Genomic DNA, 16,109 nt, shown 5'->3' with positions numbered 1-16,109 from the left:
TGTGGCAATTTCTTAATACCCTTTTAAGATCCAGTACCTGTGGGGCTCCGTGTCACCATGCACAGTGGAGAGAGCACCTGCTGATTTCATGCAGCTCTGACTACTGCATGGTGATTTATGATGTCTGTCATTTGCAGCCTCAGCAGATTTCAGACTGAGACAGCATTTGGTCAATTAGCAGTCCATCCACCTCTTCCAGTTTCATTCCTTGGAACCATCAGAAAAATACTCAAACAGCAAATAGTTTTACTGTAAAAAAAGCTTTAATGTTTCATGATTTGTTATTATGATAATTATTAAGCTATTGCTTTTATTATAAGCAGTGCCCTTAAACAGAGTTCTACTGATCTTCTGCCATAGTATTGGTATCTTTTCTGAACAAACTGGGTCAGCGCCTGTCTCCAGGTTCATAAACAAAATTAAAGAGTATAACTCATATATCTTATGTATATATACAAACACATGCTCATTAGCCATCACAAAAATGCAGCACAAACATTACTGAAGACAGTTTTTCCAGGTTCTTGTGATGTAGAAACTAATTATCTGTAGCCCGGTTCTTCAAAACTAGAATTAAGTAGCTCAGTTCTTACAGTTATTTTATTCAGAATTGCAGAAAAGCTTAGCAAGAGGAGGCCCCTGGAAGTCATCTGAACCAATACCCTGCTCAGAGCAGGGCCACACAAATACCATGTACACAAGTGCTTCCTCCTTTCTTCCTAAATGTGTGGGTGCACATGTGGTCCCACATATGCAAACTCCCACTGAACAGTGGAGATCATCATCCCTCTCCTGGTCTGAAAGCACAAAGGACTGACAGGCAGCTCTGCTTCTCCTGCCATAAAGGCTTCACTATGAACACCAGGCTCCCAATTTCCTTCTTGCAGGGAAGAGAGTCATTACCTGTATATTTACTGAAAAAAACACCCCAACACTCCATGCATCACTTTGCAACGAAGACAGTAACTGAAGTGGTTTAGCAGAGGACAAAAATACCCTTATTTTCCAAATATTTTCTGTTAAAATATAACAGAGTATATTAAGGCATGAAACTTGAAGTTCTCTTCTGCCAGTGATTCTGAGTACAAAGACACTGCAGTCATTACTGTTCCTTCACCGTAGCTTCTGAAAAAAAGATGCATTATCTCTAAAGCTTCTATTTTTTCTGCTCCTGAGAAAAACACATACTTTCCCATATTTGTCACTCTAGTGTTCCAATTCTACACTAAACAAAATTTTCTATTTCTGATATTTTGCACTCAAAAGTAGGACATACTATCTTTTCTTTCTTATCTCTGTCTGGAATCGGGTATATATTTGTTACTAATTAAATGCACCAACTAAGCATCTTAAAAAATACTATTGTAATATAAGTTACAGGTGAAATCTACCAACCAACAGTGAAGCCAGAATGGTACAACATGCTCCCATACCAAGAATAAAGGCATTCTAATTCTGTAAATGTTTACACCCACCCCACCCCCAAACCCTAAATGCCTTCAATACTTGAATAATTTTAGTTTATAGCAGGCTTGGAGACTACCTAAGTCTTTATGACTTTTGTCATACGGGAAAGAAGCAATAAAAGTCTAAAGCTCTCACTATAACCAAACCTGCAAAGACATTCCTATGAACAACGGAAGCCGTGTTTTTCTGAAGTATTCTGATTATCTTGCAGTTCATTTAAAAAAACAAAAAAAAAGAGAGGAGTTTTAAATGCCATCAGCACCCACCATTCCTGGGGAAAATAAATCTTTGTGTTCAATAGACACTGTTAAAAATGCCCAGCTTTTGGACAACCATCTACTCATATGACAATGCATAAGGTGAACTGTGAGCCTATTTAAACCAGCCCTTATCTGGAGATACCCAGGTGCACTTTATTTGAGTGCTCTGTTAGCCACAGCCTTGAAGAGATTATTCTTAAACTCATTTAACTTTTCTCGGCAGATTTAAAGTACCATCACATGAAAATGGCAGTGGGCACAAACACAACAGCATGTATTACTTGCAGCTCATTAAGATGAGTATTTCCAGCAAACATGTAGCCCATATCCCTTGTTTCCAGAAAGCCATTACAAGGTGATAGCTCACTTCCAATCAGCAAAACCAGTAAGGCTTTTTTCCTTGCCAAACATACTGCACACAGGCCACAACCAACAGCCTTGCCAAGCAGCAGGCACACACTGTGTGTCAGTCAGCACAGCAGCAGTGGCTGCGTTGTGCTGCACTGCACAAGCCTCCACAGCCTCATCAGGAGGGGGAGGAACGGGGGGGAGATCCAAGGTGCTAAAAAAACAGGAAAAAGGAAAGAGAGAAGGCGCAAGAAATGTCCTTCTGATGGCTGCCATGAAGCAGTTATGCTTTAGCATGATCTGTGCTAGTAACTCCTGAGCTCTGGTTTTGGCAGGTGAGAAGATGGCTCCCAATTTCACCCACAGTACCCAACTGCTGCACATGACTGAGAGGAGAAGGTGCTTCCCACCTACCAGGTGTTTCACAAGCACCCATGCCAGGTCCCCAAGTTTCTGGCCTTGTTAATAAAGCCACCAACACTGGTACCAGGTACAGTGCTGCGAGTATAACTGGACTGATGTGACCTGACAGTTCCTTTGGTGGTTCAACCTTCAACCACTGCATCATCAGCCCAGGCTTGATTGGAATAAGCAATACAACAGCAAAAAGCACTCTCACCTTATTATCCTTCACTAAACTCTTCAGTTCCTTTAAAATGCTCTGCTCTTATCCTTAGTCTCATTAAAAAGAGACAGCAGAGATGATGAGAAAGTGAGAGATGAGAATAAGGAGTAATGTTATTCATCCAGGAGACATCTCCAGGGCTTCAGCAATATGCAAATTGGCTACGTAATACGTGGCACTAAGCACACACTGACTTCAATAATCTTCCCTGCACCAGGCTTACAACCACACTGATTTGCCCTAAAAGTCTTGATATCAATTTACATTTGAAACATCACCATCTCTACTTTGTTTAGTTGGCTAGGAAGGAAATGCCAAAAGGGACAGCACAGAAGGAAGGTGGGAGAGAAAATGAGAAGTGAAGCGGTTTCCACAGAAATTAAATGTAATCTGTGCTGTGTATCACTATTTTCTAAATACAATTATCTACAGTATCATCATGGTAATCAGGGATGCAAAAACTTATGTTAGTAAGGAGTTTTCTACTGCCTGAAGAAAACATAAATCCAATGCAAATACATTCACCTTTGTTCTATTCTTACTCTGTTAGAGGCCTGTGAAATACTTCATGAAGATAAAGAAAAATGAAACATACAACAAACTAGTTAAAACAGACATTACAAAAGGGACCATTGAACTCTGAAGTGAATACATACATGAAAATTCATAGGCAATCTATCTGGCATTATACTAACAAAAAATCACACACACACACACACAAAAGAAATCAAGGTAATATGAACTGATAATATTAGAAGGATTACTATTTTCCCCATGAATTTAACAATGTTTGATAGTCAAACATAATAGCATGTCTCCATAGAAATAATCAAACACTTTCCATTAACCAAATTCCTTCTCTTCTAGCTGCATTACAGTTCTCTAATTTCCAAAACTGATTGGAACACCTGCAGAAAACCTGGCATCATATTTTAGACCTCCTAGCCTGGGCTCCAAACTGTTAACATCTCAACTTCAGAGTAGTAAAATTCCTTTCAGGTGGCCTTTGAGGCTGCCTCTGCTCAGTCTCCAGAAGAATTTTCATGTTTATGTTTCAATTCATTCCTCTGGAGAATCCTGTACCTACTGACATCTCTTAGGCTGTCCAAAAGTGAAAAAAAAAAAAAGAAAAATTCTACTGTTGTATCAGTCTTAGCAATCCCATTTCAAATATAATGGTGAAGACTGGGGGGGAAAAAATAAAGGTAGTTTATCTTAATATTTCATATGTAATGCTATGGCAAAATTTACCATTGTATTGGTATCCGATGACAATATGAGGAGCTAGAAATTCATACAACTAGAGGTAAAAGCTTTCTAGTCTCTATATTATATATAATAAAAAAACAATGGTATATATATTTCTAAAAAAAGTCTTTAAGGGATATTCATATATGCATCTACTGAATATTAATTTATTTTCCCTCTCACACTATGCCAGATCAATTTGCAGTTAAAAGATACCTGTGAGCTACATTCTTACCAGGTCTTTTTTTTTTTTCCCCTCTTGATACAAGAAAAACAAAAACCAAAGTTTTTATGCTGCAATTACTGTCATCTTCTTTCATGAAGGATTAAAAATGTAAAGACCCATTTTCTGAGCCTTGCTTTTAATGCTCATCATGTTAAAGAAAGCATATAACTGACAGGCTTGCACGCAGCAAATTATAATAATTTTACACAAAATGTTTCTCCCCATATACAGACCACTCACTGCCTGAGAATCCAGGAAATACTAAGAACTACACCTTTGCCTTGTGACAACTGTAAATACTAGCAAGTGGTCGAAGCACTTAGGAATCCTGCAGGATGTCAGATGAAGCAGGATGAAAGACCAACAAACAACTGTGTAACACCACACCAAAGATGCCACAAGGAGGGCAGGGAGCTCTGGTTCCTTCAGAAGCTTGTAAGGTTTCCTCTCCTGCCAGCCTATCAAAAACACTTGCAAAGCAAACTTGGAAAATTAAGCTGGATTTTTACCATGAATGCTTGTTCAAATATTTGTATCAGAGTACAAGTCTGGTTCTAATTACCTGAGAAAGTAAACAGGAAACATGATGTTGCATAGAATACTGTTTTAAAATGAAAATATTGTCTTTTTGCCACTTCTTTAAGCCACAGTCACTGCGTGCTTCCAGACATAATATATAACAAATGACAAGTCCAACAATGACATTTTAAAGCCCACCTTCAGTGAAGTTTTGAAGTAGTCAGACAGAAGTAAAGCCTTGGTTGAGAAATGAAGTCATTCTGTGGGTCATTTTTCAATCAATCATCATTGTGACATGAAGTGTAAATGAAAGCCTCTAGCAAGAGGGAAGGAGACCAGGAAGGCAGCAGCAGGAGATGAGGGTGTTTAGATGGAAGCTGGAGCAGGAGATCCAGTGACTGCAAAGGGGTCTATGTGCCACCTAACTGAACCTGTTCTTCCTCTGCATTCCACAGGGCTGCAGTCCTGAAATAATTTTGCATTTGCCCTCTTAGGTCTTTGACGCAGTATCAGTGAGATGTTCTGTCAATCCACCATTGCTACTCACCCTGTACAACATACTTTAAATTCTAGAAATATGCAGAGACCTGTGATCTCATGACTACTTATATACACAATATACATATATCACACACAGTCAACTACAAATATTTTGAAGCTCCACCTTCCCAACATTTTATTTCAGAAGCACCTTGAGGAAGAATCAAGAAATTCATCCTTGCTCTGTGGCCAAATAATCTAATTAATTACCCTTACACAGACTTCTTTAGTAGTTTTAATTAGGGCACCATTCATTTTGCACTGGCCTGTAATGTATTGGTGAGGTGCTGAAACAAGGCTTTCACCAAGGTTCTCCTCTTCATTGCTGAGGGTATTAAGTATTTTATGTCACAGAAATATACACAAATATATACACAGAATGCAATATTTTATACTTTGCACATATCATACACTGTACACACTATTAGCAAATAATGAAAAAGAAACATTTCTAAATGCAGGGACACAGTAATTTTAGTATTTAATCAAATCTGCAATTAATCATCTGGCAGGCAGACATGGACTGGTGCTTGAAAACTGAAACCAGAAAAATCAATGCTCCAGTGCAAACTTAAGACATTCATCCCCTCTCAAGAGCTTCCAAGCTTTCTGACAGTTGCTGGAAGTATGTTTCTTACAGTGGCCTCAAAACCCATCTCATTAGCACAAACACTTCCTGAGGGACCTTGTAAGTGCATTTCCCTTCAGCCAGTAACGTGTTAACTTATTAATTAGAACTGCTGCTGCAGTGTAAAGGAAGAGAAAATTAATTCAAGAGCTGCCTTAGCAGGCCAACCTATCTCGGGTACTCTACTCACAGGAGAGCTGTCTGCAATTCAGTTTTGTTTAATTAGTCCCACAAAAAGCAACTGTTCCCTCTGATAAGAGTGGAGCGAGAACTGGAAAAAACAAAACCATCTCTTGTATGCACCGATTTCATTTTTTAATTATTACATTCTGACATGAAAAACTGTTCGTTCCTTTCTCTTGCTGGCAAACCAAGGGCATTAGTCATCAACTTCTGTGCTCTTCCTCTTAATTATAATGAGCCCATCACTGAAACAGGTAGGGATAGTAAGTCCCAGGGCTAGCAGGCAAAGGATGATACATCATCCCCTTAAAAATTATTGCAGAGGTTCCCATGAATTTAAGATTTTATCACACATTTTCTGAGTGCTACTGCCAGCACTGTCCTGCTGCTTCCTAGTTTTGATGCAGAGACTCACCAGCTCCAGAGGGAGATCCTGTCCAAAGACATAGCCAAAAAATTAAAAAAAAAAAAAAAGGTTGTCTTTGTTTCTCCCTCTGCACACTCCTCCTCCCACCTGCCTCCAGTACTCTTCCAGACCCCTGCAAGCAAGTAGCAAAGCATTCATGCATATCAGCATCCTTCTCTTACACATAAATCTTTAAATTTTAATTCTTGTGTAGTACCAGGGGTACAGATGTGATAGTCAGACCACAAATAAAAAGATAAAACAAATTACGGATTTCTTAAAGATTTAGAAATATGCCAAGAATGTTTCCCTTCCATTCATTCTAATTCTTAGATCACTGAGGTTTGAACCTCAACACTTTAACACCATCGATAACATTAAAAAATCTTTTATGTACACATTGGTCTCTCTCACCATCCAAACCACTAAAGCAGTTTTCTTGGAGCTGTCTGAAACTCTTCTTTGAAATGAAGAAGATTTCAGTTCCTGCTAACTACTTCTCACTTCCCCCATAGCATTAAAACTCATATCATCATGCTTTACATGAAGCTTTCACAATCCCACTTATCTGCTATAGACTCTTTCCCACCTCACATTACACAACACTAAAAAACTTTGAGACAGATAAAATCTTTACCCATCTTATTCCTTTTCTAAAAGGAACTAAAACTATTCAGATCTAGAACATCATATTTTTATGTATCTATGTCTTTCAATAACTCAATTGCTTTTTCCATTTCTTCAATAGCTCCAGCTTCCAGAAGCATATTTTGCAAGACATGCTGGAAGTGGGTAAAGCTCCAGAAAAACAAGTAAAGCTTTGCAACACTAAAACAATACAAAAAAATAATCTTTTTAATCAAAAGAAGTCAAGGCATCAACAAAAAAATTAACTTATTTTCAAAATATAAAACCATCATTAGTAGAATGGCCTATATATCGGGAGAAAAAAGAAAAAAATCTTTAAAACTAGAAGTTTATAAAGAAGCCAAAATGCCTGTTTTACGTTAAGATTATGTACTCATTGACAATGATCTTGTCCTTCCCCATTCTTAATTCTTAGGAAAAATTATTCTAAAAGGTAACCCTCTTAAAAGGGGATTTTCAAAGGAGGCAGTGCAAGAAACTTGACCTAATCACACTATGACATCTTTTCACACAGAACCAAGGTCATTTGATTATTCTGGGTGTGTCTGTTCAGTATCCACCTCTTCCCACTCCATAAACCCAGCACATCTTGTATCTCTTGGTCAACTACTCAGAAAATCAGGGATGACAAAGATTTTTATTTTTACTTTTTTCAAGTCATCCTTAAGAAATGGATGCCTGTGAAGACATGAGTGATCCCAAACCCTCTATATTTGATGCACCTGACAAGAGTAGCACTTGAAATAAACTCTGCTCAGGAACACTTTGTAGGGCTGCCAGACCCAGCAAGAGTGCGCAGGGAACACAGAAAGGAGCAGGGGTTAACACTGGGTGGAGAAATACAAGGAGACAGGGTCCACTTAAGGGATGAAAAGGAAGAAGGAGTAAAAAGCAGAGGGTGTGTGTGTGCAAAGAGCATAGGAACATAAGAGTTTGTTTTGTCTGCAGGATTAGAAATAGTCTTTTCTTTTTCAGTATTAGAAAATCACTTATTGAAGAAGATGAATGAGAGCTAAAATATGCAATCATTTTACAGATGTAAAATACCATACTGAGAAAGGTGAATTTAAGGAGTAACTGACAGTATTTCACACACACACACACACACACACACACACAAAAACCAACCAACCAAAAAACCAAACCCACCACTCAGCCCCCAAAACGTCTTTTTTCTTAAAACAGGCAGGGGCTAATAGTTCATAACAGAGAAAAAAAATTACATAAAACTCCACTGTGGAACAGCTTGTACAATTGTTTCTTCCTCCCTTCCCCCCTTTCCCCCAGTGATGTAATTGCAAAGAATAAAAAACAAAACAAAAACTCCTGGATACAGATGTTGACTGTTTTCTGAATCTTTAGAACTTTCTTGGATGCCTAGGGAAAAACAGGTGCTGTCAGAAGTGGTCTGAGCTTCTGAGCACTTAAGGGAAGTCATATGTGTTTTCTACTCTAAAGACAATTTTCCTTTCTCCCTGTCAAATTCTAACATATTTCTGATACATTTCAGTTAAAAAAATAACCCTAAGAACTTTAAAGTCTTGGAGTAATTGTTTTGTTCTATTAGTAGATCTAAAAATCAAAATTACTTGTCCATACAGGTCTTTACTCTTGGTTTACTCTGGAATGAGGTAACTGCTGGTCTACAGGTGACTTCACTCCTATGCCATGAGCCACAGCTCTTTGATGCAGCTCTGTAGACAGAGAAGGTTGGCAAGCCCCTCACACCAGGAAAGATCAGTACCTTCACAGCCTCATCTCTTGAACAAATCAGTTCCAGGTTAGCCAAAGGCAGACCAGGAAATAAACACCACTAAAATAAAAACAAAGGACCAAACCTGTGTGCATTTACAGACCACCAGTGAGGGAAAAACTGTAAAAAAGTCTGCACAAAAAAAGTTTGAAAATGCAGCAGTGCCAGCAGGAGATACTGAAGTCGCTCTGGAGCCAGAAAGACTGGAAACACTGGATAAGACAAGGAGGTTTGTACTTGATAGGAAAAAGGTAAATATAGATGTGGATGGTGGTGGTGCCAATTTTTGATCCAAGGACACTTTACAAGCAATTGACATTTCAAAAACACCTCTAGATCCTGCATCATTTTCCAGGGGGTGCTACTGAAGGCAGTACCATTTCATGCAGCACCCAATATGCACTTTCTCCTAGGACGGCAAGAGCACAGTGCTATGTTGCTAAACTAAAGCAGTCCTTTCCTCTCATATAAACAGAAGAGTGCAAAAAAGGGGTGACTCAAGAATAAAATGAGCCAGCAGATTATCCTGTTGGACAAAGAAACTTAAGTGTATTTCATGCGTGACCGCATGGACACTCATTTTGGAGTGGTCCTTTACTGTCACTGCTGTTACTATTTGAAGGGTGGGGTTGTTCTGGCTTTCCTTGTTTGTGTTACTCCTACAGCAGCCATGAACATTTCATATTTGTGAACATAATCAATGGGTGGACTGCAATTTTTCAGGCAGCAAGCCGTCACATTCAGCTATATGTGTGATTGCTTTCAGTTCAGATTACTCTTTTTAAAGCTCTGCTATACATCTGGTTTTATGATCACTCTACTATTATCACAGAAGATATAAAACATTTTTAATATTGTGGTGAAAGAAAGGACAAACCCCTAAGAGGAGTATGGAATAAGCATTAGAAAGGAAATTTCATGCCCTAGGGGAATGGTGAGACACGAACACAAGTTGCCCTGGAAAGTTACGGATGCCCTCTATCTGGAAGTGTTCAAGGCCAGGTTGGATGGGGCTTTGAGCAACCTGGTTTGGTGGAACGTGTCATGCATTGGGGAGTTGGAACCAGATGATCTTTGAGGTCCCTTCCAACCCAAACCATTCTATGATTCTGGTTTTTCAGATTATTTTCTTCATTTCTAAATATCACAGCAATAGAGAGCAGAAGACCTAGTGAAAAGGACAATTTTGCTACACAGTCTTACACAATTAAGAATAGGATTCCAGGATTTCCTTATGGGACTGGGTTCTGAGAAAAGGCTTAGTGAGAGTTACAGAACATTACAAAGAGGAATACATATTCAACTTCACAGGGTTGGAAAGGGGAGGATGGTGAAGTATAAAAGTTTCTGATAGCAGCAGTTTGCTTAAAATTTTGTATGTGCTAACATGACAATGCCCTGCAAAAGAGCTTACGATGTTGCTTAAGAAACATCTTCCAAGAAAAGCACTGCATTATGCATTACACAGATCAAGCAAAAGCTTCTTACCTATGGCTTCCATCCAGATTTGATTTGTGGATGAAATTCAGTTTAGCATCTGCCCAATAAAGTTTCTGTTCCTCATAATCCAGCGTCAGTCCATTTGGCCAATATATGTCTGTGTTGACTATAATGGAGCGGCTTGAACCATCCATCCCAGCACGTTCTATCTTTGGCACTTCTCCCCAGTCTGTCCAATACATGAACCTGCAATTATTTTCAAAAGAGAAAAGACCAAAAAAAAGATAAAACAATCACATATAAGTCTGCCACTGGAGCACTGGACACAACTTTCAGTAAAGGCAAATGTACTCTGTTCTGTGGAACCCTGTCCTACTGGGTAAGGTACATGTCCTATGAAACACAACAGCACAAAGTTACTTTACTAACAGCACAAAAAGATGAAAAAAACCCCAACAACCTAAGGCAAACCCACAGTACTATGTTGTGTTATACTTCCACATTTGTTTCTTCCCTTGGGTCCAGTGAGAAAGTTGGGGATCCAACTGACCTTGATAATAATCTCAGAATTCAGTATTAAACAGTGAAGATGTATTTTATAGACTATCGTAGAAGTATAACTTCCTCTTTAACACAGGTCAGAGCTTTGGGGGAAATTGGAAAAAAAAAAAAAAGGTGTGTGGACTTAAAATGGACATAGTTGCATGTAAGGCAGTGAAGAGGATTTGATGGAATACCAATTTGCATCCATTTTTCTGTAGAAATTCAAAAACAGGTAGCTAAGTCAACATATTTAGAAGCACAGTTTGCATCCAGTGATGAGGCAAGTCTATAAAAACTGTAGAAGTAAGTTTTAAAACATGTTAGAATGCACTGGCACATGTTTATACATTATCTAGCAAGTATTGGGGGGAGGGAAATTGCTAATTGCATTTAAGACTGAAGTGAAGTGAGTAAAACCACTTTATAAGGGCTGGAGGCTTGAGGAGGGGTAATAATATTTGTCCTTTTTCTGCAGGTGGTAGAAAATGGATTTACTTTAGTGGGCTGTTAACAGAATGTATAACTAAACAGTAGTAACATATAATATAAACAGACCGGACAAAGTGTGTCCACAGAGCTTGCTCTGTTTGCAGCTGGGAGAGACAAGAAGACTACTGTCCTAAATTGCTTCTCATGACCTCATGACATGTGCCAGCATACCTGCTTGTATCTGTGCTCCCTAACCTGGTTCAGTCTAAGCAATCCTGATAAGGAAAAATATGAAGCCTTTAAACTAACCCAGATCCACCACAATACATCACAACATGGTGCCCACATATAAAGAGGTCTGGCCACCCATCCTTTAAAGAAAAACAAATGTGCAACACATTTTAGAAACATTTGCAGATGAAGTTATTCTTGGCAAAGTCAAATAAGTCTAATATTTTGAGCCTCTTTATTATTTTTACATGTTGTATTTTCTCCGTGCTTGTCAGACTTTACTAAAAGACTTCAGAAATTGTTGCAAGCTTTTATAAAAACCTGACACAAAAAGAAAGTGTATTTCTATTTGTCTACACTTATAATTGTAGTATTATGCACTCACATATCAGGAAATTATAGAGCCTCCCCTGCTTAAGTAATCAGAGCATATTAAGTATTTGAAATACGGAGAAAGGTTCTTGGACATCAGCACTTAGCCAGTATTTTATTTAGACTGTGGCCCAGAATGTTGGTTTATCTTACAAGGTTGTGCCATCTATAAAAATTATGAACAGAGGAAAAGCTTTGATGGTTTTTTCCTGTGCATTTTCAAAATCACAATTTTAAATTTTTTGTTTTCAGGTAGTTAAGGTGAACCCAGGCAATAAAACTTCCTCTTGAAAGACATTAGAAATCACTACACGTTGTATAGCTGTAACTTCTCGGTTTTGATTTGCCCCAAATTAAAAGGTCTTGCCACAGAAAAAAATGAAAAAACACCAACAACCCACAAACAAACAAACAAACAAAAAGCCCACCACAAAAAAAGAGGAAATCATGTTTCTTGGTTCCATTCTCTGCAATGAACAAATAATAAATAACAGATCTTCTTTTCTAAAAAAGCTCACAAAGTCCAGGCACGCTGACAGCACAATATCCCACATACATAGAAAAAAAGCTTGCAGAGTACAAATGCCAAGACGAAATGCTACGATTTAGCAGTGATTTCCGACAGAACACACAGAGAGAGAGAACTTCATCGCCAGCACCCATCAGCTCAGCAACTTTCTGATCCACGCCACACCCCAAGACTGAGGCACATTGCTTCAGCCCCCCTGTCCTGCACAAAGCTGGGCTCCTGCTAAGAGTGTCAGTACAACACCAGCCCCCACTGAGATGCATGCAATTGTTTCACTCACTGAAGAGAGATACCCCACAAAACACTTAGCTGATTTTAAGGCAGTTAATTGGGACACCTTGAAGGGCAGGCAAGCGTTTACCTTCCTAAACGTTATTCAGTGGGAAGAGCGGCTGCTTAATTGGGACAGCCAATTATTCGGTGAGGCCCTTCACAAGGAATGCTCCAACTTTGCAATTATGCTCGTTTCAGCCACTAAGAACCTCTGAGCTCTACAGGGACCCGAACAGCTGCCAAACTTCAGAGCCTGCAAAGGTTTCACAAGTGGAGCAACCCCTGTGGAGCTCATCAGCTCTTGAGTGCTCCTTGTGAAATGCAGCTCCGGCCCCAGCACTGGCAGGACTGGAACTCATCTAATGAAGAAATAAAATTAAATTATAGGTGCTGGAGTAGTTCACAAAAATTGCACAGAATGTGTTTGGCTATCAAAAATAGATGTTGACTTAAGAAGAAACATTCCCAGCCCTGCAGGAGTTAAAGACAAGACAGTAAAACCAAGGTATCCTTAAAAGAAACTTCTTGAGGCAGGTTCACAGAGAGATGGAAACTGCAACCCAGAAGAATGTAGTAAGTATCAAATTAAACAAAAATGAAATTTTTCAAATAAGCGGACTAACAGTACCACAGGAAAGTTTTAGTACAGTTTCTCAACTGATTGCAAAATACAGGAAATATTTCCAGTTCTCCAAAAGAAACAAAAAATGCACTTAAGCAAATTAAATATAGCATTTCCACTTTAGCACTGGCTCTGGTATCCTATTCAGACCTTATCCTGAAGGAGAAAGGAAATTACCATCAGATTGTCCCTTTTCTTGGAACTAAATTCTAAATATCATCCTCCTTCACAAGAGACAGGAAAAAATACCCCTTTGGGATAAAATCAAGATAAATGTTAGCAAAAAGATGTTCTTAGCTAGCTGAGAATTGTACTCTTTAACAATAGCTTGTCTCCATGAATAAGTGTGGACATTAGTTGAATGTCATTTTCAGAGTTACTCTACAATAATTTCTTACATTAACATTCAATTCACTCAGTGCCATTTTTGTGCAAGGTAACTCACCCTGTCCTATGCAGCTTTTCAGTTGCCTCTACAACATTATTCTTGTACATACTAATAAAAGCAGCCACATAGAAATGGGTGTAACGTAGCAAACATCCTAACACTGAATTTCTTTGTCTGAAACTTACTGTTTTTAGAAGCCTACAGCCTCCCAACAAAGCTGCCATCTCTCATTTCAGATAGGTACAGCTGGCTCAGAGCCACAAGTTTCAAGCATTGCTACACACACTGGACAAAACCAAAACAAGATTTCTTTCACTGAAAACCAAACCTTTTTTATTCTACTTGATAGCATCAACATGGCTAGGTAGTGAGTGAACAACCCACCCCAATGTCCTCCAAATGCTTGCTAGCAAGGCTCCAGCTAGGTCCTTGCAAAGCTACAACTTTTTAACTCCATGCAGCCCATCCCCTGCATTCTGGTGAGGGCTGATGGACAGGCAGAACTCCACAAGTGTTTGCACCTCAGCTATTCCATTTCATAGCCCAGATTACTGCTGCTCACACCATCGAACCTTGACATGAGTCTGTCCAGTGACTTTAAAACAATGGCCTGTAACAGAGACCCCTCCTTCTGCCACCACTGGTAACAAAGCAGTAATGCTGGGCAGAAACAGAGGTCAGTAATGAACTTCTGCAGCCTCCATAACCAGTCTCTCAGGCATGCTTCAAAGACTCGACTGACAAGAGAGAGGAATCAATGTGCAAATTTCCACATCCATGTGTGTCTACCACACACAAGAAAGAGGTCTATAGAAACACATTTCAAAAGGCATACAAATATTCTTCTAGTATGTCTGTACTGGTTCCCCCCAACAGAAAGAAGCTATCCTGTTAGTAGTACATGCAAATGAATGCATTTATTCTAGGACATCAGGCAGCATACTAATTAGATAAAAAACAAGCTGTAATCGCTATGGCAATATGAGGATTTTTACTTTAAAGCTGACTTTACCATCTTATTCAGTCTTTATCAGGAAAAAGGAAATCATCACCAGGCCTTCCCTTTTCCTGGAGTAATTTCTAAAATAAGGGATAAATGTAAACACTTCAGTTTTAGAAGAAAGAAAACCTGTGATGAAGTTATCAGAAGCTGATGCTTTGTTTCCCTCTCAGTACCAACAACAGTCTAAAACTAAAATGAGATTCTGGAGATGGTTTTCAGAACCCTTGAAAAGCATATCTGAGCAAAACCAATGAAAGTCATTCACTAGAAATCAACATGGAAGCAGAATCTTATATGATCACAAAAAGAAACAAACAGCTCAGTATGCAAAAGTATCTCTCAGCCATCACGCCGTCTGTTTTCAGGTATTCCAGTGTAAAGAATATGCTGGGCAACCTGACAAGAAAAACACAGATGACAGATTGTTTTGTCATTTTCACTCATACATTTCTGAGAGTCCATGGGAAATAAAATTTGACTAAACTGTCGAGCAACCTGATGCACTGAAGAGTCACACGTATATGGTTGTCTTTATGGTCACAGATCCCAAGGAAAAAGAGGAAGAGGTTCATTAAAAAACAAGAAGCAGCTATTTTTGCTGAATGCTCACAAAGGCAGAATTTCAATTGTTTGAGCAGGTGGAAAGGTCTCTTGCTCCTTGAACCTGCAAATTAACCTTTCCTATCTCTAGAGACAAAAGGACTAATGACATGACTTCCACAGCTACAAAACAGAAGCCATTTTCTGTTTCTCCTAGAGGCAAGCAGGAAACAAAGCTTGCCAGAACTTAGCAATTTTTCCAGTTGAAGTCAAATAGAGAAAATATTTCCCCTATCTGTTACCTATTTAACACCATTCTGAGACCCTGTCTGACTGCAAGATGAAAGCAAGATGCAGATATGTTTTAGAAAACCTCAGACAGTCCTCTATGCAGGAATCACTCCAGATTTAATATACTAGACCCTACAAAGTTCAAACAGCCTTTTAGCAGCAGGTAAGCTAACAGAAAACTAAAACATAAGTTAATATTACAGGAAATGGACAAATTAACAAAGGGAAAATTCTCTTACAACCTACTTTAGCTCTTCAACTATAACAAGAAAATAGCAGGGGAAAGCAAATCAGCTGGCAGTTTTGACAGACTTGCCAAAAACACAGAAACGAAAATAAAATAACCAACAGCTGTCCCACAGTCATTTGAGGGACCAGGAAAGAAGTGGAGCCAGGACTGTGCTGCCACGGGGTAGCTCTTCAGGGCTGAGGAGTCCCGCAGAGGTCTCCCCTGGCAGCGCCTCGGGCTGTAGTTGCTCAGCATTGCCCTGGAGGAGCCTGTGCACACAAAACCACCCCTTTCAAAAAGCTCTTTGAGATCCTCTTAAAAGGTGCTGATCTACACATCTGTAAACTGAACAAAATGTTGAAAGCAAG

The 16,109-nt window shown here is 39.0% G+C and overlaps 1 protein-coding gene across 1 annotated transcript in view; it reads right to left on the bottom strand.

Annotated features, from left to right (window-relative positions):
* LRP6 (LDL receptor related protein 6) overlaps positions 1-16,109 on the bottom strand; it is a 125,259-nt gene that overhangs the window by 64,221 nt on the left and 44,929 nt on the right. Inside the window, exon 3 of the mRNA XM_030444560.1 lies at positions 10,340-10,537. Within this exon, the coding sequence (XP_030300420.1) occupies positions 10,340-10,537 (198 nt within the window). The remainder of the gene's footprint in view (positions 1-10,339; positions 10,538-16,109) is intronic.

This window comes from Calypte anna, chromosome 1 (genome assembly GCF_003957555.1).
Source record: "Calypte anna isolate BGI_N300 chromosome 1, bCalAnn1_v1.p, whole genome shotgun sequence".
Classification (NCBI taxonomy): Eukaryota; Metazoa; Chordata; class Aves; order Apodiformes; family Trochilidae; genus Calypte; species Calypte anna.
The sequence above is the reverse complement of the archived record's forward strand: the minus strand, read 5'-3'. Positions and strand labels throughout refer to the sequence as shown.